The 25216-nt window shown below is 44.5% G+C and overlaps 3 protein-coding genes across 3 annotated transcripts; all 3 read left to right on the top strand.

The window, feature by feature from the left end:
• Nucleotides 1-1261: 1261 nt before the first annotated feature.
• On the top strand, nt 1262-4700 carry kazald3 (Kazal-type serine peptidase inhibitor domain 3). The gene is made up of 4 exons (XM_027032183.3): nt 1262-2118; nt 2547-2707; nt 2826-2973; nt 3106-4700. The coding sequence occupies exons 1-4, from the start codon at nt 1509-1511 to the stop codon at nt 3189-3191; spliced, it is 1005 nt and encodes a 334-aa protein (XP_026887984.3). The 5' UTR covers nt 1262-1508; the 3' UTR covers nt 3192-4700.
• Nucleotides 4701-11589: 6889 nt separating this feature from the next.
• Nucleotides 11590-13069, top strand: LOC145652677 (endonuclease domain-containing 1 protein-like). Its single transcript, XM_081703776.1, has 2 exons — nt 11590-11934; nt 12247-13069. The coding sequence occupies exons 1-2, from the start codon at nt 11912-11914 to the stop codon at nt 12785-12787; spliced, it is 564 nt and encodes a 187-aa protein (XP_081559902.1). The 5' UTR covers nt 11590-11911; the 3' UTR covers nt 12788-13069.
• A 2812-nt stretch (nt 13070-15881) lies between these two features.
• Nucleotides 15882-25126, top strand: LOC145652706 (alpha-2-macroglobulin-like protein 1). The gene is made up of 12 exons (XM_081703830.1): nt 15882-16024; nt 21759-21942; nt 22256-22412; nt 22545-22597; nt 22713-22733; nt 22863-23031; nt 23185-23269; nt 23354-23480; nt 23869-23983; nt 24122-24231; nt 24647-24883; nt 25040-25126. Exons 1-12 carry the CDS (start codon nt 15882-15884, stop codon nt 25124-25126), a joined length of 1488 nt encoding a protein of 495 aa, XP_081559956.1.
• The last annotated feature ends 90 nt before the right edge of the window (nt 25127-25216 follow it).

Genomic DNA, 25216 nt, shown 5'->3' with positions numbered 1-25216 from the left:
CAGGTGGCTCAAACCCCACCCACATACCCCTCCAGTCAGGTGGGTCAAACTCCACCCACATACCCCTCCAGTCAGGTGGCTCAAACTCCACCCACATACCCCTCCATTCAGGTGGCTCAAACCCCACCCACATACCCCTCCAGTCAGGTGGGTCAAACTCCACCTACATACCCCTCCAGTCAGGTGGCTCAAACTCCACCCACATACCCCTCCATTCAGGTGGCTCAAACCCCACCCACATACCCCTCCATTCAGGTGGGTCAAACCCCACCCACATACCCCTCCAGTCAGGTGGCTCAAACTCCACCCACATACCCCTCCATTCAGGTGGCTCAAACCCCACCCACATACCCCTCCATTCAGGTGGCTCAAACCCCACCCACATACCCCTCCAGTCAGGTGGCTCAAACTCCACCCACATACCCCTCCAGTCAGGTGGGTCAAACTCCACCCACATACCCCTCCAGTCAGGTGGGTCAAACTCCACCCACATACCCCTCCAGTCAGGTGGGTCAAACCCCACCCACATACCCCTCCAGTCAGGTGGCTCAAACTCCACCCACATACCCCTCCAGTCAGGTGGCTCAAACTCCACCCACATACCGCTCCATTCAGGTGGCTCAAACTCCACTCACATACGCCTCCAGTCAGGTGGGTCAAACTCTTGCACAGTCTCTGAGGGTTCACGCACCTTTTTGAAGCCACTTTCTTGAAGCGTTTTTATTGCAGAGGTTCGCACGGTTTGCGCTCCTTACCTGTAATATCCACACACCTGTTTACTCTCCTCACTCACATGCTCACTTTAACTCTTTCACCCCCACCTGCCTGTCTCACACACTTACGGTCCACGCAGCTTTCTCAACGCCGCCACCTGGAGTTCAGCTCAGGAGATGCTCATGACAGATCAGTGGCATCCTCCACAGCGGCGGGACGGAGATGCTGAAGGTAATTCCAGATCACTGGTTTCCACTTCAACTCACTGGGACTCGTTCGATGGATGCAGCATCCCTCAGACAACACGCCTCCCTTCTGCTCACCGGCTCCGTTTTTTCATTAGTTGTCAGTTATTTCGTTAGGTGTCTTTCTTCTACTGTTCCATGTTCAGTTAATCTGTGCCAACACTTCCACATTTACAACCAGGACACATAAATTGACCTGTGGGGTCAATTTATCTTTTGATTGTTCACATTTTGCACTGGTTTCGTTTGTTATTTATTTGATTATATTGTGTATGTGTGCACTGCTCATTTATCTCGCTGTATTCATACGTTACTCTGGGTACTTGTCTTTGCAGGGTGAGGTATTTTTGTTGGTTGTGCTGCAGACGGTTTCAGGTCTGCAGAGCCCCAGGTAGAGACGGGCACGCGCAGCGCCGACGGGCGTCGCAGCGTCTTGCGACGAATCTGCTTCCTCCTCCTTCTCTCTCTCTCTCTCTCTCTCTCTCTCTCTCTCTCTCTCTCTCTCTCTCTCTCACCGCATACGTGGACGTCGACTTTGTCCGTTTTTGAATGACTCGGTTTATCTGTCCCTACCATTCAAGTGAGCTCAGGAGGACGTCCAGGACTACGGCTCGCCCGCGCTTACCCGTCAGCTCGCGCTATCACAGTTGCTGGAGCACAATGCCGGGGGTCGCGCTGACGGTCGCGCTCCTCATGCTCAGCCTTGGCTTTAGCAGAGGTTTCCCACACTACAGGTACGACGACGTGGACGCAGACCTGGCCAGCTTCGACTATTACAAAGCGACGGACGAGCTCGATTACGCAAACGAGAGCGCGTGCGAGGACTGCGTGCCGGAACTGTGTCCTGTAACGCAGGGCTGCAGAGCAGGGCTCGTGAGAGACAGCTGCGACTGCTGCTTTGAATGCGGGAATCTGGAAGGGCAGTCGTGCGACGCGGGACAGCGAAACGTCTACTACGGCCTGTGTGGCGAGGACATGGAGTGCAAGAGCGAGCCTTCGAGCGCGACGGACGATGGGACGCACGAGCCGCAGTGTGTCTGTGCGTCCCAGCGAACGCTGTGCGGGTCCGATGGGCAGACGTACATGAACCTTTGCAAGTTCAAAGAAGCAGCGTTCTCCAGCCCCGGCCTCAACGCGAGCGACGGCCCGTGCAAGACAGGTAGAGTTATACGCCACAAACGATCGCGAGGGCAGCTCGCTGTCCGTTTATTGCGAGATGGCGAGCGTGAGGCATGTGTCGCTAAATCTGTTACCTGTTTAGATAGAATAACTCCTCTATTGTTCAACCTCAATCATTTTCTGTCGTTGTGTGGTTATTTTTGCAAGTTCATAACTGGTTTTGTGGAACAATTAGCTAAGCTGTGCAGCAGAAGTGGAAAATAACTTTTCTGTCTTTCATTTGCTTGTGTTTTATTTATTTGTGCCCTACATTTTGTCTTCCGAATGATTCCAGGAATCTATAACTGCCTGTGTTTGGAACTGTTGCAGTTTCTGGAGCCTATAATTTTCCCCACTGGCTTTCTAAAGGAAATGACAACATCCCACATCTCATCAGTCTCTCTGTCTCTGTCTCTCTGCCTTTGTAAGTGCCTGTGATCAAGGTCCCACCACGAAGCTTGGTCAACGTGACTGGCAGCAGTGCGCTGTTTCTGTGTGAGGTGTTCGCCTTCCCGATGGCTCTGGTGGAGTGGAGGAAGGAAAGCGAGGACACTGTTCTACCTGGTGATGATCCTCACATATCTGTCCAGGTACTGGGAAACATTGCATTGTCATTTTAAAAGAAAGATTTGTTAATGTTTAAGGCAAGTATTTTATCTAGCCATCTATTTATGTCTCTGTCCGTCCGTCCGTCCGTCTGTCCTCTAGTCCCGAGGAGGTCCTCAGAGGTTTGAGCTGTCCAGCTGGCTCCAGATCGAGGAGGCTACTCAGACAGACTCGGGCACCTATAGATGTGTTGCCAGGAACGAGCTGGGTGAAGCGTCTGCCACTGCACTGCTGGGTATTTTGCCAGCAGGTAACACGTCTTCTCACATTTCCATTACAAGATGTCTCACGTTTCTGTTATATGACGTCTCACGTTTCCCTCACATGAAGTCTCATGTGTCTATTACACTTATACACTGAGTTTTATTTTTTACCCTCATAGATGAGATGTCTGCCTATTTAGAAGAAAACATCAAAGAAGTGATGGAATATGATCAAGTGAAGTACTACGATGAAGACTATTACTAAATTACTTTAAATCCACAACACAGACACTCTGGTTCTGCTCAAATCGCATCTCTGCAGGAAACTCTGAGGCATATACCAAGTAATTGGTGGAGACATGTAGACATGTAGAATGTTTGAGGTGATGGGTGACGACACTGACCATTGAGGTGAAACAAACACACGCACTGACCCTGAAGAGGAGGAATGGTGGCCACAGATCACCCTGTTAGCTCCAGACGGGCTGGAGGCTTTAGGGTAGATCCCTACCCGTAGGGGGCTTTAGGGTAGATCCCTACCCGTAGGGAGCTTTAGGGTAGATCCCCACCCGTAGAGGGCTTTAGAGTAGATCCCCACCCGTAGGGGGCTTTAGGGTAGATGCCCACCCGTAGGGGGCTTCAGGGTATATCCCCATCCCTTGGGGACTTTAGGGTAGATCCCTACCCCTAGAGGGCTTTAGGGGACAACCCTACCCCTAGGGGGCTTCACAAGGAGAAGTTTCTAAATTCCTTTGGGCCCGAGTGTTTGAAAAACAAACACCCTCAAAGCCCGGATGTCCGTGCACGTTCCCAGAGCTGTGGAGAGTGCCACCCTTCATGCATTTTTCCATCCCGGGCCCACTGTCTCGCCTTCTGGAACTTTCTGGAGTATTTTCGTGTTTCCTGCATGAGTGCCAAGTCGTAACATATCCATTTCTTTCCCCTCTTCTGAGCGGAATGTGGATCAGCGTGTGGCTTTGAGCACTTTTCCATGTGGCGTCCCCTGCTGTGTGTGTCTGTGTGTGTGTGCACATGTGTATGTAATGTGTTTATGCAGATTCTGTGTGTGTGTGTACATGTGCACCTATGGGTGATAGTTTGATTCTGTGGGATCAGTGAAGTCCACACCTGGTTTGCTTTAAGTGCTTCTGTTCTAAGACCTGAACACAGGTGTGTTCAGGTGTGGTGTTTATTTCCTTTCATGTGCTCCCCTGTCTGCCTCATTAGAGATAACATGGACACACATGGTAATCTTCATTCCCACTCTGTAATCCAGTAGTTTGGTAGCCAAACTTGAACAAAGACACTATGCATACCAAAACAGTGGAGATATGAAACTGTTTTTATTGTTTGGGGTTTTTTTTTTGTTTTTTTTTTTTATATTTTATTGTTCTATGAGAGTATAGGGATTATTATATAGAGGGTCCGTTTCTAATATGCTGTTGTAAAATCTTTCATGTTCAGATTTAATTAAATTTACTGCAGTCATTTGAGAAGTAAAGAATGATTGTGAGCAAGTACTTTTATACAGGACTTTTATACAGGACCTTTATTTTAAAAAGAAAACACTAAATAAAGGAGCATTGTTCCAACATGTCTCATTCCATTGTCTTGTGCAGGAGAGGGGACTGGGAAAGTCATCAGACTTGGGAATACAGTGTGTGTGTGATTCAGACACAAGTCTGTTGTAGATGTGAATGCAGTGTGCATGTGATTCAGACATAGATTTGTTATAGATGTGAATACAGTGTGTATGATTCAGACAGGTCTGTTATATCTACTAATACTGTGTGTGTGTGATTCAGACAGGTCTGTTATATCTGCTAATACTGTGTGTGTGTGATTCGGACAGGTCTGTTATATCTGCTAATACTGTGTGATTCGGACAGGTCTGTTATATCCGCTAATACTGTGTGTGTGTGATTCGGACAGGTCTATTATATCTACTAATACTGTGTGTGTGATTCGGACAGGTCTGTTATATCTGCTAATACTGTGTGTGTGTGATTCGGACAGGTCTGTTATATCTGCTAATACTGTGTGTGTGATTCAGACAGGTCTGTTATATCTGCTAATACTGTGTGTGTGTGATTCGGACAGGTCTGTTATATCTGCTAATACTGTGTGATTCGGACAGGTCTGTTATATCCGCTAATACTGTGTGTGTGTGATTCGGACAGGTCTGTTATATCTACTAATACTGTGTGTGTGATTCGGACAGGTCTGTTATATCTGCTAATACTGTGTGTGTGTGATTCGGACAGGTCTGTTATATCTGCTAATACTGTGTGTGTGTGATTCGGACAGGTCTGTTATATCTGCTAATACTGTGTGTGTGTGATTCGGACAGGTCTGTTATATCTGCTAATACTGTGTGTGTGTGATTCAGACAGGTCTGTTATATCTGCTAATACTGTGTGTGATTCAGACAGGTCTGTTATATCTGCTAATACTGTGTGTGAATCGGACAGGTCTGTTATATCTGCTAATACTGTGTGTGTGTGATTCAGACAGGTCTGTTATATCTGCTAATACTGTGTGTGAATCGGACAGGTCTGTTATATCTGCTAATACTGTGTGTGTGTGATTCAGACAGGTCTGTTATATCTGCTAATACTGTGTGTGAATCGGACAGGTCTGTTATATCTGCTAATACTGTGTGTGTGTGATTCAGACAGGTCTGTTATATCTGCTAATACTGTGTGTGATTCAGACAGGTCTGTTATATCTGCTAATACTGTGTGTGAATCGGACAGGTCTGTTATATCTGCTAATACTGTGTGTGTGTGAATCGGACAGGTCTGTTATATCTGCTAATACTGTGTGTGTGATTCGGACAGGTCTGTTATATCTGCTAATACTGTGTGTGTGTGATTCGGACAGGTCTGTTATAATACAGTCACAATGCTGGCTGATCATGATGGCGTGTTTACAGTATTCTGAGGATTCCTTCTCTACTACACATTTTGTCAGACTTGTCAGACTGAGACTCTGTGTTACTAAAGCTGAGTCCGTTTCTTTAGTTTCCTGTAAGCTTGCAAAACAGGAGGAATAATAACAGGGGGGTTGTGCGAGCCCAGAGTGTGGAGCAGGGACCTCCCACTCTCTGCTGAGACTTCCCCCCGAATCCTGCGCAGGCTGGGAGGGGACTCGGAGGGGACTCGGATGGCTGGCGAGGGGAAACATCTCAGCCCCCCGTCACCTTCGGGTTTGCATTTAAATGAACAGGCCATGCCAGCTCACTCCCACCCTGCATAGAAAGAACATTCCACAGGATTGCAGGACACAAGGGAAGGGGGTCGGGAATGTGTGTGCGTTTTCCCTCAGTGTCCCTGTGAGGCCATAAGGCTCCCTCTACCAGATGGGAGTCATTGGGAAGCGCTTCCACATGGCCGAGCAAGACCGGCTCGGTCGGATTTAAATACAGAGTAAATAAAGAATGCTGGCAGAAGCTGTCTTGCTGAAACTTTTTGCATGTTTGTTGTTCTTGTGTCTCTCTCTTTCAAAGAATATTTATTATTCATACATGACAACTGAGTGGAAGAAGCTCCATGCACTCTTGGAACAAACACACACGAACACTCAGATTCCAACAAACCTCAGAATATGCAGCTGGCCCAGGCACTGAAGGTCGTGTGAGGAGATGCTGGGGCCAGGAAGAGCGTGGAGATGGATGCTCGTCTGTACACATGGTTTTTTAAAAACAACTGCAGAACAGAGTTGAAAAAAAAATAAAAATCTGTCATTCATTTCAAACCATTGCTGAAGAAAGAGTCCAATTTACTGGAAACAGCAAGTTACAGTAACGCAGAGGCTCAGGAGAGAGTGCTTTAGAATTCTGAAGCGAATTTTATAATTTTATCTTATGCTAATTTATTTTCATTCATCATGAAATCTTCTCTTTGATATGAAACCTGAAATGTAATACTCTTACTGAGCTACTGCACTTTGACACTATGACCTCATTTCCATGACGACTATCACCAATTGCTGAAGGTGGTAACTACCCCTATGTTACATCCTTGGGACGTTACGAGTTTGTTTCTTTGTGCTGTGGTGTTAAAGTTTGTTTTCCATGTTACCCACACTAGGGAGCACTAAGAAAACCAGTGAGATGACTCATCGTCACAACAATGGATGACCTGATTGGCCAATGGGATAATCAACCTCTCTTTAAACACCTGTGTCTCTCATGAGTTGGTGCCCCCTGGTGTCTTGGTCAGTAATTACCATGTGGCCACGGTAGACGCAGCTCTGAGTTTGCAACATCACTGTCAGTTGTAAACTCTCTGTGAGACTGGGGTGCTGAATTTGACTGTCCCCTTGTTCTGTCCCAGGTTCTTTGAATAGGCCCTTAGGAGTTAGTACTTTGTTGTCTAGTGAGGTTCTTAAATAGAGAATTATAAGTGTACTGGATCTGTAGAGGCTTAATACACAGGGCCTCGATGGGTTAGAGGTAATGTTTCTTATATAGGATCTTAGAGTCATTACAGACAGTTTCAAAAGGACTACAGAGAGTCATATACAGATATTTGATTCTCAGAAACATTGAGTGTTGTTCTGTTCTTTTTGTTTGGGGTTGTAGGGGTGTGAGCCTTGTTCTTTTTGCTTTGTTGTTGTATTTCTGGTTTTGTGATGAGGAGTTGAGGGAAGAGTGATTGTATTTTATTTTCTTTTGTTTTAGGGAAGTTAGTGGTTGAATTTACTTTAGTAGATTTTTGTTTGTCGTATTGGCATAAAGCCCACCCTGAAGAAACACTCCCGTTTAGATTCGGTTTATGTTGTTGTATATTTAGTGTTGTATATTTTGTATGTGTTTTTGTTCCTGTATATAATAAGAAAACAATAACAATACCTCACTGAAAACCCTGTACCGAGTGCATCTCCGCGGTGCTTTTTTATGCCGTGCCCATTTGGTCCTAAACTTCTTGCTCAGGGAACGTAACAGGGTCATAACACTATAACTGGTCACTGTTTTCAGCTCTGAAGTGAACTATGGCTGTTGGCTACATGTCACTGTATATCCACCCCTTTACAAACACACACACACACACACACACACACAGTATAATGAATGTTCTATAGAATACTCCCTTTACTTTTTAGTAAATAGTTCTCTCTCTCTCTCTCTCGTCATGCTGTCCTATGTTGCACCTTTAGACAGGTGCAAGACTATGTCAAATGGTGTAGAGTTACTGTCTCATGGCTGAACATATGACACCTGTTATGTCATTCACATATTTCTGCTCACTCATCTGTTTTGTCATCTATATATTCTCATGTATCTCTGAATAAAGCGTGTGTGCTTCTCAGCGTCTCTGACTTTCTGTGTCACTCATTCTGATAAACGTACCTCAGGACCCTGAAGGAGGATCAGCCAGACCCGGGCGAGGCAGACGGTGGGACCAGAGGGACAGGGTTACGGACAAAAGGAATACACTATGCACAATGATTAGACAATAGAGTGTTTTGACCATATCATTTTTATGCATATTTTCCAACTCCAAGCTGTATAAACTTGAATACTTATTGGATTTAAGCATATCAGGTGATATGTATTTGTGTAATGAGGGAGGGTGTTGCCTAAGGAGATCAAGGTGTGCAGAATTATTAGGCAGCTTCTTTTCCTCAGGCAAAATGGGACAAAAAGAGATTTAACTGACTCTAAAAAGTCAAAAATTGTAAAAAGCCTTTCAGAGAGATGCAGCACTCTTAAAATTGCAAAGATATTGGGGTGATCACAGAACCATCAAACGGTTTGTTGAAAATAGTCAACAGGGTCGCAAGAAATGTGTTGAGAAAAAAATAAAATTAACTGCCAAAGATTTGAGAATAATCAACCGTGAAGCGACCAGGAACCCATTATCCTCCAGTGCTGTCACTGCAACGTACCTGGAGTGCTCAGACGTACAAGGTGTTCAGTACTCAGAGACACGGCCAAGGTAAGGAAGGCTGAAACCCCACCACCACTGAATGAGACACATAAGGTGAAACATCAAGACTGGGCCAAAACATATCTGATGCTTGACAGGTCAGATGGAAGGGCCCGTGGCTGGATCAGTAACTTGCACAGAACTCCACTTCAGCTCAGAGACAGCAAGCTGGAGGTGGGGTACTGCTATGGGCTGGTATTAGTAAAGATGAGCTAGTGGGACCTTTTCAGGTTGAAGATGGACTCAAAATCAACTCCCCAACCGACTGCCAGTTTTTAGAAGACACTTTCTTCAAGCAGTGGTACTGGAAAAAGTCTGCATCTTTCAAGAAGACCATGATGTTTCTGAAGGCCAATGCTCATCGCATGCATCGAAATACTCCACTGAATGGCTTGTTAGTAAAGGTCTTAAAGATGGAAGAATATTGACGTGGCCCCTTCCTCACCTGAGCTAAACCCTATTGAGAACTTGTGGCTCCTTCTTAAACGGGAGCTTTACGGTGCAGGAAAACAGTACAGCTCTCTGAACAGTGTCTGGCAGGCTGTGGTTGCTGCTGCACAACAAGTTGATCATCAACAGATTAAGGAATTGACAGACTCCATGAATGGAAGGCTTGGGACTGTTATTGAAAAGAAGGGTGGCTATAATGGTCACTCATTTTTTTGACATGTCAGAAATGTTTATTTGTAAATTTTGTGTTTGTTTATTATTTTCACTTTCACTGAGCACCTTCTGCGCCGCCTCCCAGGTCTTGGTGTTGTTTGGAACCAGTGATTTAGAGCAGGGAAAACCCCACCTAACGGGAGCTTAGAAACAGGCAAGATGTTTTCAGTTCTCTCTGGTCTCTCCTCCTTGTCATATAGGCGAGACAGCGCATCAGCCTTTTTGTTCTTGGTATATAAGAGACAGAGAAGCGAAAGCATGAAAAGAAGAGGATACATCTTTCCTGCTGGGTGGTCAGTCTCTTAGCAGACCTTAAGTTCTCCAAGTTCTTATGATCAGTAAGAACAACAAAAGGATGCTGTGCTCCCTCGAGGCAGTGTCTTCACAGTTCCAATGCCGTCTTAATTGCTAGCAGTTCACAATTGCCAACATCATAATTCCTTTCAGCCGGTTGGAGTTTTCTGGAGAAGAAAGTGCAAGGATATAATTTGGGTGGTGAGGCTTGTCTCTGAGAAAGTATTGCTCCCACCCTACTTCAGAGGGATCTACCGCTACTTGGAAGGGAACAGACTGGTCTGGTTGATGTAAGACTGGGGCAGATGTGAAAGCAACCTTTATTTTCCTGAAAGCTTCCTCAGCCTCTGGATTCCATTTAGTCTCCTGTTAGTCTGCCCCTTGAGAAGATCGGATAAGGGGGAAGCTATTGAGCTTTGTCATCTATATATTCTCATGTATCTCTGAATAAAGTGTGTGTGCTTCTCAGTGTCTCTGACACTCAGTGTCACTCATTCGGAGAAAAGTACCCCACGACCATGAAGGAAGATCAACCAGACCCAGGCGAGGCAGACGGTGGAACCACAGAGACAGAGTTAAGGACAAAAGGAATATTTCTCTTAAAATGTAATTGGTGAAGAGCCCTGCTGGACTATTTGAGACATGCACTAGAAATGACCTATACAACAACAAACTACACATGGTAACAATATGCTAATGAGACTCCTAGCAACAAAAATGATAAGAAACTGACAAATGAGAGTTGAAGAGCAGGCAGAGGTCTGAGGTGATCTTGGTGACCAAACTTGTCCAATAAGGTCTTAGTAGCATTATCTGTTCCTGTCTCAGCAGGGCAACACAGAAACACATGCTATTTGGTACTGGAGTGGGGCGGTATTTATGATAGTGTGTGTGTGTGTGTGTGTGTGTGTTTGTGTGTGTGTGTGTGTTTTTATGATGACCCTTCTCTAGTGTGTGTGTGTGTGTGTGTGTGTGTGTGTGTTTGTGTGTGTGTGTGTGTTTTTATGATGACCCTTCTCTAGTGTGTGTGTGTGTGTGCGTGTGTTTATGATGACCCTTCTCTAGTGTGTGTGTGTGTGTGTGTGTGTGTGTGTGTTTTTATGATGACCCTTCTCTAGTGTGTGTGTGTGTGTGTGCGTGTGTTTATGATGACCCTTCTCTAGTGTGTGTGTGTGTGTGTTTTTATGATGACCCTTCTCTAGTGTGTGTGTGTGTGTGTGTGTTTATGATGACCCTTCTCTAGTGTGTGTGTGTGTGTGTGTGTGTGTTTATGATGACCCTTCTCTAGTGTGTGTGTGTGTGTGTTTATGATAACCCTTCTCTATTGTGTGTGTGTGTGTGTGTTTATGATGACCCTTCTCTAGTGTGTGTGCGTGTGTGTGTGTGTGTGTTTATGATGACCCTTCTCTAGTGTGTGTGTGTGTGTGTGTGTGTGTTTATGATGATCCTTCTCTAGTGTGTGTGTGTGTTTATGATGACCCTTCTCTAGTGTGTGTGTGTGTTTATGATGACCCTTCTCTAGTGTGTGTCCTTGTGTGTTGGGTTTACAGACTGTTGGAGCTATCAGAGCAGATTGTCTTTGTTGATAAAGTGTAAATATTCATGTTTTTAAGTGGAAAGTGCCTATTTAAATTCGGTCTATATTGTATGAATATGTAAATGTAGTCTGGATAGTCCATCAAGCCCCTCCCACAGCACACTTCCCCTTCTGCAGATGTAAATAAATACCAGCCAAGTCCACTCAGTCAGGAGTGACAGACTGGTGGGCTCACAACCACAAACAGCGTTTCTCACTTCTGTCTTGGTTGATTTTTAATCATGAAAATCGGTCTAGTGCTGTTGCTTTTTGTAGACAGTTCAGTAGTTGTAGGTGAGGTTGTGCTGGATTTTTCCAAAGACTGCCCACAATTTTTTGCCAAACCAAATGGACAATGTACTCCTCTGACTGTATTTCCAGGGAATCGGTACAGGCAGATTTGTCAGAGACAAGCTAATCAGAAGATGTCTGAATTTGCAACAGTTTATGACACAGCAAACAGAATTCCAGTGTACTTGGTGTATGAGTACGTAGGTCGTGCTCCATGTAACAGAACGGATGTGTGGTACATTGAACCTCAGGTAAGTTTGTCTAAAATTCATGTGTTAAGATCCGTACACAGTATGTGTTTTAATAATTAGGTGTTACTTATGTGATGTTTTCTTTGTAACGTAGGTAATAAACACATGGAAATGCAATTACATTTATGCAATAATGTTTCAAACATAATGTGGTTTCCTTTCTCTTTGTAATAACTAAGAAAAGGTGTTTAATTATAACAAGGGAACAGATCACATAAAACACCCCAAAATATCAACCCAAGGTTCCATCCTTCCATCCTTCCTTCTTTGTTTCTTTCTTTATCGTTTTTCATATTCTCTTTGTTCCCCCAGCTTGACGATCAGAACAAGGGTCCTGACATGCAACCTGACACCAGCAGCACACTCCCCCAAACCTCCTAGAGGAAACAACCAAGCCCTGAATGAAGGTTACGTGAACAGTGGCTACGATAAGGGTCATCTGTACCCGGTCTTCCACACAAACACACAGAGCTGTGTGAAGAACTCCACCTTCACCCTCACCAATGCCGCCCCCCAAAACCCCTCTTTTAACCGGGGCCAGTGGAGAAAGATGGAGAGTGATGTAGTGGAAATCTTCAGATCCAAGTGCTCTCAGAACAGAGCCTACGTGGTCACCGGTGTGGTACCAAGCACTGGCAACACAAAGATCCTTGTCAATAACAGCATGAATGCACCCAGCCACTTCTGGAGCGCTTACTGTTGCCCTGACAACAACAACCAGAGCATCAGTTCTGGAGGCTATCTTGCCCCCAACAGCAACCAGAAGCCCACCGATGTGACTGTAAATATCCTGGAACAACGGCTGACTAAACTTTATGCCATTAACTTTGTTTTGTTTGGTGGGATGTGCTGAAGAAACTCTGAAACTCCTGAGTTTGGCTGTTCACAGCATTAGTTTAGCATTTATAGAGCCTGGATTAGCTCAACAATGCTACATGAGACATCAGGTCCTGTAGTACTGATATTTCCTCTTTAATGTCTCAGAGAGTTTACATGCCATTTTCCTTCCTTAGGTATACAGAAACAAAAGTTTTTGAAAAATTTAAAAAACAAGTGATTTAAAATTTTATGTCAAGTTAAAATTTTGCTAACCCTTTCTCTACACACTGATGACAAAATAAATAAACGCTCTGACTTTGAGTCCTAAGATTATTCTGTGGTCGATGACAGAACACCACACTGCACAATTACTCACATTCTTCATTTTCATATGATTCTGTGCATAATTTGCATAATTATTCTATTTTATATTTATTTTTATAAACTATGATTATTAATTGTTAATTTTGTTTATGTTGCATTCACGTTTTCTACTTTTACACCATTGTTTACTACTGATCTAATGTGTAAACCACACCACATCTATCTATCTATCTATCTATCTATCTATCCATCCATCCATCCATCCATCCATCCATCCATCCATCCATCTCTACAGTGCCATTTCTCATACGCTGGATTTGGTTTTGCAGTGGGGTATATGGGTAATGGTGTCAATAACAGGAATGTACACAGAGTGTGATAAGAAGTGTCATGTACACAGTCAGTGGGGAGACGGTTTGGTGACAGCAATGATGTCTGCCATCTTTGTTCAGCTTTTTAAAGGGACATGGCATAGTGTGTGCTGCTAGCGAAAAATCCCATGTAGACTGTACATCATAGGGATATATGAAGGGTTAACAGATTTATAAAGGTTCATAATTCAGCGGAACCACCACAAACCCAGAACTGTATGGTATGCCCCCCCCCCACCAGATCTCTATCAGGTCCCTGGTCCTTTAAAATATACAGAGCACTTCTACATGCTTATCTCTGTTTAGTGAGTAAACATGTCCACACCATGTCTCTGTTTAGTCAGTAAACATGTCCACACCATGTCTCTGACATTGATAAGGTCAGCATGAGACATTGATAAGGTCGGTGAAATACATTGATAAGGTCAGTGTAAGACATTGTCATGGAAAGGCAAAATAAAATTTTATCTGAAAAGGATGTTAGGAGGTTTTGAGAATCAACATCCATGTTGTTTTAATCATAACTGAAGCCTACATCTAAACTATTTCCAAACAAAAATAAAGTGTGAAATGGATATTTGCTGGATTTGAATGTTTGACAAACAAACAGCCAAACTCAATTCCACCCATGTGAAAAGGAAACAAACAAACCAAAAATGAACATTAAGGCCTGTACAATTAATGCAACCTCTAGTACTACAGCAACATTACTGTTATGCTTAATATCACCAACTATTTCTAGCTCTTGCTCCTCACTCATAGGTTCCTTAAATTGGTAAGATAATGGCTGAAAAGAGTTTCAACAGGTGATTCTTATCAGCTATCTTTAATGAGAAACTTAAAAGGAATCCAGACAGGAAGGGAGCTTATGTCTGTCTGTGCTTCTCCCAGTGAGAAAGGTTGGTGTATGAAGCTGGGTATTGGGGATTCCCCTGTCTGTGATGGAGCAGAAGGTAGTCGTGTGGTGTTACCTTGTGTATGTTTAAGACTGCAGATTATTTTCATGTTTAAATGTCCTTTTGTCTTGTAGGCTTTGGTTACTCCTCACTGTTGTATTTCTGCTGAGGGATGCAGAGGGGCTTGGTGGTAAGAAAGTGTTCAGATCAAGCCACAGCTAGTGATGCTTCATGTCCACGTTCAGGAATTTAAGCAATCTCTCTGCTCTGTTCATCCCCTTGAAGTGTGGAATAAAAAATCTGCACCACACTGGTATGGTGTAGCGACATCAGCTTCTGTGGCTCAGCCCCAAGAAGTCGACTACCTACCTTATCTGACCAAGATGGAGGGCTCTCCTTCCAGTGTTGCATCCAAGCAAAGTAGCTCTGTGTTTCCTCGGCAAGGCCCGGAACCCGGTCAGACTCCGGGTGGATGGTCAAGGAATGCTTCCAGAAGTCAAATGGATTCAAGTGCTCAGACTGCAAGTGGCAGTGCTGGGTATTACCAGTCTGTGTTCCAAGGTGGCCAGCAACTTCCTGGACTTGTAACCCAACCCCAACTGCAGGACTCTTCTGGTAGTGGTGAAACTCAGTTTCAGGGGCAGAGTGCTAATCGTGCCCTCGGCACCCTCCAGACTTCCAGTAGCCTTTTTCAACAAGGTGTCTGGCATCAGGGGTCTGCTGGCAGCTTGGACTCTGTATCCAGTGCTCAAGGTTTCCCGAGTCAGTATACTGGTTCAAGGACGCACGCTGTGTCTGTTCAATCTGCTCCCACCCATCAGGGAGACTACAGGGCCCCATCCTCAGGCCACCCAACATACCATCCTTTAAAGAAGCTCCAACCTCCTCATGTTCCCTTCCCTCAATCTCAAAGCTACACACAGCTGACGTCCAGACGCGTTTTGGTGTAACCACTACTAGCCGACAGCCGGTCAAGGATACGGAACAACATGGCAGCTGTCATGGGGCTGCTCCTTCAGTTTGCAAATGGATGGCCAGTTGCAGATGCAGGGATCCAGTGCTCATTCTTCTATTGCCTCTACAAGCCAACAGTCTGGTGGGGGTGATCCACAAAAAAGCAGCTACTATGGCCCTCTGCCGGCACAGGGCAGACCACTGGCTGGAAGTCTGCAATGCAACCTGCCCAGTTTCAAATGCAGGGCTCCAGTGTGGGTTCTGGCTTGACCTCTACTAGCCAACAGTCTTCCAGGAATATTGCACAAAGCAGTGGCTCTTATGGAGGCCCTTCCTCAGGTTGGAAGTGCTTGGCATACATCTAGCCATGACCAGCCTTCAGTACAGACTGCCCAGACCCAGCTGGAGGGTTCCAGGCTGAGGTCTTGTGTGACCTCTACTAGCCAACAGGCTGCCAAGGATGCAGTGCAACATGGCAGCTCTCATGGGTCTGGTCCTTCACAGGTTGGAAGTAGATGGTGGACATCAAACCACCCATTTGCAACACAGACTGGCATATCGCAGGGCTGCAGTGTGAGTTTGAATGTCTCTGCTAGCCAACAGTCTGGTGGTGATCCACAAAAGCAGCTACTATGGGCAGCTACCCTGCCAGTCCAGGGTGCAGGCACAGGGCAGACCACTGGCTGGCAGTCTGCACAGCAGGCTGGTCAGTCTCAAATGCAGAGGGTGAGTTCCCACTTGAGCTCCAGCAGTCAGCTGGTGATGTGCAGAGAAAAGCAGCAGCTCTTATGGACCTGTGCTTACCCACAGTGTAGTAACCTGGCAGCCCTCTAGTTATGACCATGCTTCAATACAGACTGAACCTGTGCTGGGTGCAGGTATGTGGCAGTCCACTAGCCAAAAGTCTGCACTACAGACTGCCCAGTCCCAAATGCAGGGCTCCAGTGCTGGTTCTGGTATGACCTCCCTCATGGGAGGCTTAACATCTAGTAGCCAACAGTCTGGCGGTGATGCTACGCAACAAGGCAGCTCCCATAGGTCCCTTCATTCTTAGGTTGGGAGCATATGGCAGACATTGAGCTGGCAGACTGCATTGCACACTGACCAGTCCCAGAAGGGGGTCCCAAATCCTCCCCAAACTCGATCCCACATTGTAACCTTCAACCAATACAATCCAGCATCTATGGGTTGTTCAAAGGGCATCTTGGCACTTGCTCTAGTGGCTGGGGACAGAATGCTGTGATGCAGGCAGGTGTAAGCCAACCAGCATTTGCTGTGGATTTTAATGTGGCCCAGCAATCCTCTGACGTGCACTTATCCTACACTGGTTCCCCATCAAGTGTGTCCAGTGGTTCAACCAGCTACAGCTTCACTCAGGACTTGCCTGGTCACTCCTACTACCATCACAGTAAACCCCAATTGCTTCCTACCCAGTTCAGTGGGATGGTCAAGCACTAGGGCTCAGGCTAATGCTGTTCAGCAAAAATGATGCTGAACCTGTTCTTGGTTCTTTTCAAAATAATCCTGCTTTCTTAAATAAAATGTGTTGCCAACACTGCTGTCTCTGCTTGGTTTCTGTTCAACAATGGTGTGTAAAATGTGAAGGGAACACTAGCCAAACAGACTCTGCAGTGCGTTTGGCCTTTGCTCTATGTATACATTTAGGTGGTGGTTGTGGCACTTGTTGAACTAGGACAACGCTGTAGTGGTTGGCAACACCTGTAGAAGGCTTTTGTTGTTCTTTGTGTGTTTGTTTCTCCTCTATACTGAGACTGGTTCATCACATGTTCACAATCTATTGTCTTGCAACTCTGGTCTACAGATCCCCTAGACTCGACGGTCTCACTTATTCCCAATGTTCAGCACAGACTGGTGGTAGCAGGGGGCTGGAATTGCTATCAGCTGTTCACCTTTGTGTTTTCAAATTCTCCTCCCAAGAGCCTTGTTCCCTATGGGGGGGGGGGGACAGACCTCACCTTTTGTCTGTTCTGTGGTCATTAAAACTCTCAAACCTGATCTGATATTTCTTCAGATTCATGTGTGTGTGTGTGTACTATCATTAATGTTGTGTTCTCTGCTAGTTTTGAGTACAAATCACTAATCTAAAATAGGCTTTCCTTACTGTTCAATAGAGGTAAGTGGACTGTAGAGCAAGGCAGGTCCTAAGGCGTGATTTGTCCTCCTTTGAAGTGTCTGTCAGACCACTGGAATGTTAGTGGTGATATTGAACAATGCAACACATCAGGCTCATTCACACACCAGCATTTTCACTGGTACATTAATATACGGACTCAGGCTTGTACATTACAGGCAGCTGGCTGTGCATTTGAGGTATGGAGAATGAAGAGTGACGTATGGTCTGGAACAGAAAAACATTCCAATAATCATTGCCTCTTTATGAATACTAGGCACTCGTCTACAGTAATACATTCAGTTCATTTCCTGTACAATATGAATATACCGTACTGAGGTGGTCCAACAGCGCTCTCTAGGGGGGAAGCACTAGTGCTCCTCTATTATTACATGCGAGGTTCTAGAACGAGCTGGACGTAGAGCTGAACACTTCTACGCCAACTAACACGTCATATATATCGCGCACATCCCAACTAGCACTTCACTCCACACTAGTATGGCTTTACAACATTGCTAGTGAGAAGTGACGTGATTAGTGCAGAATAATAACAGTGTAGAATTAGCAACTCAGTAGGCTCCCGTAACGGGTTTACAACAGTCAGTTCTCAGTAATAAGTGAACCAAACCTTGCCAATGTCTTAACATGTACTCTTCACTAGAATAAACAGTAAGGAATCAGCTTACGTCCCACACAGCACGTGGAGAACAAGGACGTCACTGGATACACGCGCTGCGACGTCTCTTCTGAACCTGTCGCCGCAGATCTCTGACGTAGTGTGTCGTCGCTCCATAATGACGTATACCTTTAAGAGCAGTCTGTCCAACACTTGCAGTGGAAATGGAGCCTAAAAATACTTCAGAAATGATTTGCATATGGTCTGTTGGTCTACACTAACACTGCGGGTAAATTCCTTCCAAAGGTCTGCAGATACGTTTGGAAATATTGACATGTATGTAGATAGCTGCGTCAGACTTACTGCATCATATTTTGAATCTTGCTTATGAATGCTAGCAAGTCCTTGTGCACAGTGGTCTGAAATACTGGCAGAGAAAGCGGCTGTGGAGGGACGAAATGAGGCAACATTAGGACAACTTACCAAAAGCAGAAATGTTTTTAGAGCAAAGCACAGAGATGTATGGTTATTTATACATTTAACAGGTACCACTTTAGGCCTTTTAAAAAAGCAACACCACCAGTGCCAGGACAAACTACAGGTTTATTAATACAATTTAAGAACCATAAGATTAAATATAATGAGCAGAAAGTCTGGTTGTGAGTTTCAAGCACAAAGGGCTTCACAGACATTTAACGTGGACACCATCACATATGTGCATAAACCACTTCAGCAGTACAATTCGTGATAAACTACAATTTCCACACCTAGTTAAACCCTGCCATAAAATTCTACATCACAATTTCATAGAAACAGGAAACTCTCATGGCGGGAACAAAACGTGACTCCACAAAATACAAACATATTATCCCACATCACAACTAAAATTAAGGAGATCAACAAATATTAAAACATCATGTCACCTTACATCATATTCTATATTTACCAAAATTGTGCAATACACCCACCCACACCCACACTGCCTGGCCAAATAGGTAAGAGTCTCCCATTGGATAATTACTACATGGGTGAGTATGTTTCAGCTGGCAGCAAGCTATTTAACCCTAACTGATGCAGTGAGTAGCTTCTCATTTGTTAAACAACCATGTCAAAAGACACATCCTGTGGTCGTGGAAAAGATGCTAATCTGTTTCAGAAGGGTCAAATTCATGGCATGCATCAAGCAGAGAAAACCTCTAAGGAGATTGCTGAAACTAAGCAAATCGGGTTAAGAGCTGTCCAACGCATTGTTAAAAAGTGGAAGGACAGTGGGGAAACATCATCTTCGAGGAAGGAATGCGGTCGAAATAAAATCTCGAATGATCGTGATCGGCGATCACTTAAACGTGTGGTGAAATCAAATCGTAGCAAAACAACATGTTTAATAGTGAAAGTAAGAGCATTTCCACATGCACAATGCAAAGGGAACTCAAGGCATTGGGACTAAACAGCTGCGTAGCCTTAAGAAAACCACTTGTCCGTGATTCTGACCGGCAAAAACGGCTTCAGTTTGCTAGGGAACATAAAGATTGGACCCTGGAGCAATGGAAGAAAGTCATGTGGTCTGATGAGTCCAGATTTACCCTGTTCCAGAGTGATGGGAGCATCACGGTGAGAAGAGAGGCGGCTGAAGTGATGCACCCATCACTCCTAGTGCCTACCGTACAAGCCTGTGGGGGCAGTGCTATGATCTGGGGTTGCTGCAGTTGGTCAGGTCTAGGTTCAGCAACGTTATGGGCCCAAAGAATGAGGTCAGCTGACTACCCGAATATACTGAACGACCAGGTTATTCCATCAATGCATTTTTTTTCTTCCCTGATGGCACGGGCATATTCCAAGATGACTTGGCGCAATGCTCCAAATCTCCCATCATCAATACAAGATCTTGGGGAAAAATTAATGCAACTTTGGACAGAAATAAATATTGTGACTTTGCAGCAGCTTGTGGAAATGATGCCACAGCGAATGCGTGCCGTAATCAAAGCTAAAGATGGTCCAATGAAATATTAGTGTGTGTGTGTGTGTGTGTGTGTGTGTGTGTATTTATAATATATATATATATAAATAATTCGATATAGCTTATATGCGAATAACACAAAATGTCCTAAAGCGCTAAAATTTGGCCATTTTAAAATTAAAATATGAACCGCTGGGACTCATGGACAGTAATTAGACATCAATCTTGGATTAAAAAGCCCAAACTAATTGTTCGAAATGCAATATGTTGAAAAAGGAATAAGATTTCCTTTCTATAATCAGCCAACAATTTACTCTGAGTTTTTAAGTATGAATACATAACCATTAAAACATGACTCCGAACAAGTTCGACAAATGAATCGTAACAGCGCAGGAGCGACATGACAAAGCAACCGACTTTGTATTAGTCCATATTCTCTAAACACTTACTGAGAGAGCCTTACCTAGTTATTCTTATTAACACAAGTGAAGAACTGAAAAGGATAACAAAAGAACAACACACACAAACTGACAAAACAATCTGCAAAATAATCACTTTCTCTAGTTTTGTATGTGTTTGAGTAAAAAGAACAATTCTAAGGGCCAACAGATATATTTAGCTGACACTTTTATCCAAAGCAACTTACAATTATGACTGAGTACAGCTTGAGCAATGGCGAGTTAAGGGCCTTGCTCAGGGGCCCAACAGAGGCAATTTGGCAGTGAACCAGCAATGTTCCATTTACAAGTAACCTCGACCACTGAGCTACTGCTATCAAACATTATCACATAGAACATTTATAACAAAAGAACAAAAAAAGATAATGTTTTCAGACCTTGACTAAAACAAATTCATTCATCTTTAAAAAACACAATACTACTGTTTTGACTCAGAAATAGTTCAGAAATCAACATGTGGTGAAACGACTCGTTTCATCGAAGCCTTCGTGCATATTAGTATGCGCTCCACCCGTCTCGCACATTGCTCGTTAAACCGATTTGGTTTAGGAGATCGCCTCATCAGTACCTCATTAAATAGATTTGGTTTAGTAGATTTGGGTTTTTTGTCATTGAATGACAACATTGAGGAGAAATTCAGTCGTGGATAGGCTGTGAGAGTGACGCTAAATGCTCCAACCCAATTAACTCAAACTTTGACCGAACTGATAGGTTATTTGATAAGTGGCGCAGTAGCTAGGGCAGGGCTCAAAGACTTTTCCCCCGTGAAGGGGAGGGGCTTATTATTTATAGCATGAGCTCCCAGGCGGTCTGATTGTCTGGTGGTGGTGGAGTTGCGGTCAGGATGCAGCTCTCCGTGGTGTTTGCCACTGTGCTTCTGCTCCTCCACAGGGCTGTTGCCTTTTTCTCTAATGACACGTATGAGTGTTTATTCTTTCTCTCATATCTGTGTTTGTTACATTTGTGGTAGTATTTGTTGGTTTAAAGTAAGCTGTAGGTCTCTAAATTTGTATGTATTATTTATAGGATTGCCTATTTGTTTACTTTGGGCCAACATGATGGATTAAAATGCATGCCACAAAAACAAAACAAAAAACCCCCCCAATTCTCAGTTTTGCTGTATTTTTCACTTGTGCCAGGTTTCATGAGTAATTGGATGATGACAATAATACAGATATTATGCAAGTTGCTATACAAAAATTGGAGGCCTATTTAATGGTTTCCATGGACGGGCAGTGTGGACTTAGGTCTTTCTAATCAACCGTATGTCAACTGGTTTTATCTCTGTTCCCCTTCAGGATTTACCTGTTGACTGCCAATTCCCAGCCTGTAGGGGGCAGTACTGAGACACTGTGTGTCCATGTCCACACCGCCCAAAAAAGCTTATTGTTACATGTGACTCTGGAACACGGGCAAACCAGCAAGACTCTTCTGAGCCAGACTGTTGTAAGCCAAGACCACTACCAGTGTGTTTCCTTTAAGGTCCGTACCCTCACTGTCTACAACATATTAAAGCCACAAAGAAACTGGTTTTTATCAAGCAGAGCCCCATGTGAAAATGGAGCCTTTACTAGAAAGGTCTTTTGACTTGGCTTGTGTCCCAATTTTATCCCAGTTTACATCTCTCATTCCTTTTGTAGTTTTGGTCTGTTTTTTGAACATGTTCTCTGTGTAAGTTGCTTGTACAAGCACACATGTGGGTGATTGAGGAATATCAGAGACCCTCTGTATCTGCACATCAGATTAGAAGAGGTTTTCTGGGTTCACTTTGCTAGTTTCTTTCTTCATTAAACAGGTTCCTGCTGTAAGCATAGATACAGAAGCATCCATTGTCTTTGAGGTAAAAGGGAAAACTACATTCCTAAATGGGACAACAAAGATCCTCATAAAACCTCCTGCTCAGCTGACCATCATTGCAACAGACAAACCCTTGTACAAACCAGGACAGACAGGTATTGTTGGTGGTTTTGGACTGGGGTTTCCTAAAGGAGGTGCAGGGGGAACTCGACAGCCATGGATCTAAACCGGTCTCTTTCTGAGTGTTTGGAGGGTCAGCAGTATTGATGCTGTCTTTCTCTCTACAGTGAAAATCCGGATAGTGTCTCTGGATTCCAACTTCCTCACCTACAATGGGATGGTAAGGGAGTGAAATGTGCAGTTTTTCAAGTTGTTCCATAAAATAAAAGGACTGTTGCAGCAGTGTATGCCACTGATGTGAAGTGTGTCTCTCTCTCTCTCTCTCTCTCTCTCAGTTCTCAACAGTGGAGCTGCAGGTATGAAGTGTGCAATATGCATCATCACTCTGTATGTATTTACTGATTCTGGAACTGTGTCCTGGTTGCTATGGAAATTCTTTGCTCATAGTATATTTGAGGATCATTGCATGCTGCTGCTGTCTGTAGGACCCCAACTCCAACCGTATTGGTCAGTGGCTGAACATGTCCACATCCAGCGGCTTCCTGGATCTGTCGTATCCCGTAAGCCCCGAGGCTGCAGAGGGATTCTATGTCATCACTGCCTGGAATGAGGGGAATGAACCAATCACGCAAGACTTTGAAATCAAGAAATATGGTCAGGCGCAGCACGGTTTTCAGTTGGGATTTAATGATCAGTGTTTGGGACAGTATGTTTAACTTGTCTTGAGGGGCTCATCTTAAGAATTCTTTAATGAAGTAAGGCAAAGGTTTGATGTGGGTTTAATATTTTGAAACCCCTCCCCCATAGTGCTGCCAAAGTTTGAAGTAACCATAGAGCTTCCTCCGGTCATAACCGTTCTGGACACTAAGGTCACGCTCAAAGTGTGTGCAAAGTAAGAGCCATTTAAACCTTGAGACTGAACCACCTGGCGCAACATTATGTATTCCTTACTCCACAACCTCCACCCTGGCTGTAGGTATACTTATGGGAAACCAGTGATGGGGTCTGCGACTGCCGTGGTCTGCCGCAGAAGTTACGGATACTGGTGGTTTGCGCCAGGCCCTGCACAGCTCCCAGACATCTGTAGAACTTTTACCATGAAGGTTGGTCCACTTGGTCACCTGTTCCTGCAGATGGTATTGAGAAGCTTCTAAGAAACGTCTAGTCATTTAACCTTCATTGTTTTTAAAGAGACTTTTGCCACCAAAAAGTAGCAAATCGTACAAAAGAAAGGAAAGCTCCCTTCATAAGTATTGAGACTTCCTCAGATTGCTTTGTAGTCCTCAAGTGAAGCAGTTTATGCCCCATGGAGGTGGCCATGTGTTAAAATGGGTTTAGTACAGAAGCTGAGACTTCTAGGTATAATGTGAAGAATCATTGGCGAAATTTCATATGAGGGAAAAGGTACCTGAACGATCTGTTTGGGTATTTTCTTGGGCAGTAATTGTTCTACAGTGTTTCTGAACTCTGTCTGGTCCATATTTACTCTAGACTGACAGGACAGGCTGCGGGTCCTACATCGTTGACCTGAGTGACTTTGCACTGAATGATACACGATATGAAGACATTATTAATGTTGATGCTGAACTGGAGGAATATGGGACAGGTGAGGTTTTCCCACTCTCTGACCCCTTAATGGCTTTAAAAATAAGTGACTGAATATTTGAAAAGGTTTTCTTTACTTGCAAAATGGTCCAAGTGAATGCAGACATTTGTTTGAAAGAGGTGTGTGTTTCAACCACAGGAGTGGTCCTGTCGGGGTCTGGAAGCTCTACTGTTACAAGTGACATCGTCACTCTCACCTTTGTGGACGCTCCGGATACGTTCAGGCTTGGGTTGACCTACAAAGGAAAGGTAATTACTGGTCCTTTTTTTTAATGGTTTGCAATACCTGGCGTGAACTGTGTGCTGTTTAGGGGTCAACATGTAGCACAAGTTTCAGACGGTTGGTTTGGTGGGGGGTGTTTTTTAAATCCGTCTTAGATTAAAGCCACTGGTCCAGACTCCGCTCCTATGAAGAATGAATCGGTGTATCTGGTTGTGAATTATGCTGGGAACAAAAACGCAAGCTGGAAGTTGGTTACCGATGGCAACGGTGTCGCCCCCTTCTCCTTAGACACGCGTTCATGGGGTTCACAATCCGTCTCTCTTGAGGTCTGTGAAGTCCGCCTTTTGTTGGAAAGGGTTCTTGTAAGTGTTACAAGCATAATCAATGTCTTGCCTTGTCTGACCCTTCTAAATGTGTCCCTTTTCTTTCTCCTCATAATAGGCCCAATATCTTGAGGAAAAGAAACCACTTGGAAATATGGCCAACATGAGAACACCAAACTACCTCTTTGCTTACCTGTTGGTTCAGCCCTTCTACTCCCAAAGCAGAAGTTTCCTGGCACTGCAGCGCCCGCTGGAGGTGTTCAGGTGTAATGGACATGCTACAGCACTGGTTCAGTACATCATACAGGGCAATGCACTGGAACCAACCCAACTCTCCCTAGATTTCTTCTACATGGTACGATCTACTGTCAGGTCACCATTTGCAAACTTGCAGCATATTGGTCTCCAGAAATCTGATTTTAACTTGGACTCCCGCCCCCCCAATTTCTTGTCCTGTTGGACATGCTGTTTTGGAAGGCGTTTGTGAACACAATCTCCGTTGGGTGTGCAGGTGATGTCCCGGGGCAGGATGGTGCAGACAGGAAGCATCTCTGTGGCTGTACAACCAGAGAGAGGTCCATGCACACTTGCACTGTAGCCACAACACGGCCTCATCCTGTTGAAATGGATGTAGAGCTCAATTGTAACTGTTGGATGTGCACACCTGATTCTTCCGTTTTGATTTGAA

The sequence above is a fragment of the Electrophorus electricus genome, chromosome 20, assembly GCF_041902795.1.
Source record: "Electrophorus electricus isolate QZ-2024a chromosome 20, ASM4190279v1, whole genome shotgun sequence".
NCBI classification, from domain to species: Eukaryota; Metazoa; Chordata; class Actinopteri; order Gymnotiformes; family Gymnotidae; genus Electrophorus; species Electrophorus electricus.
The sequence above is the reverse complement of the archived record's forward strand: the minus strand, read 5'-3'. Positions and strand labels throughout refer to the sequence as shown.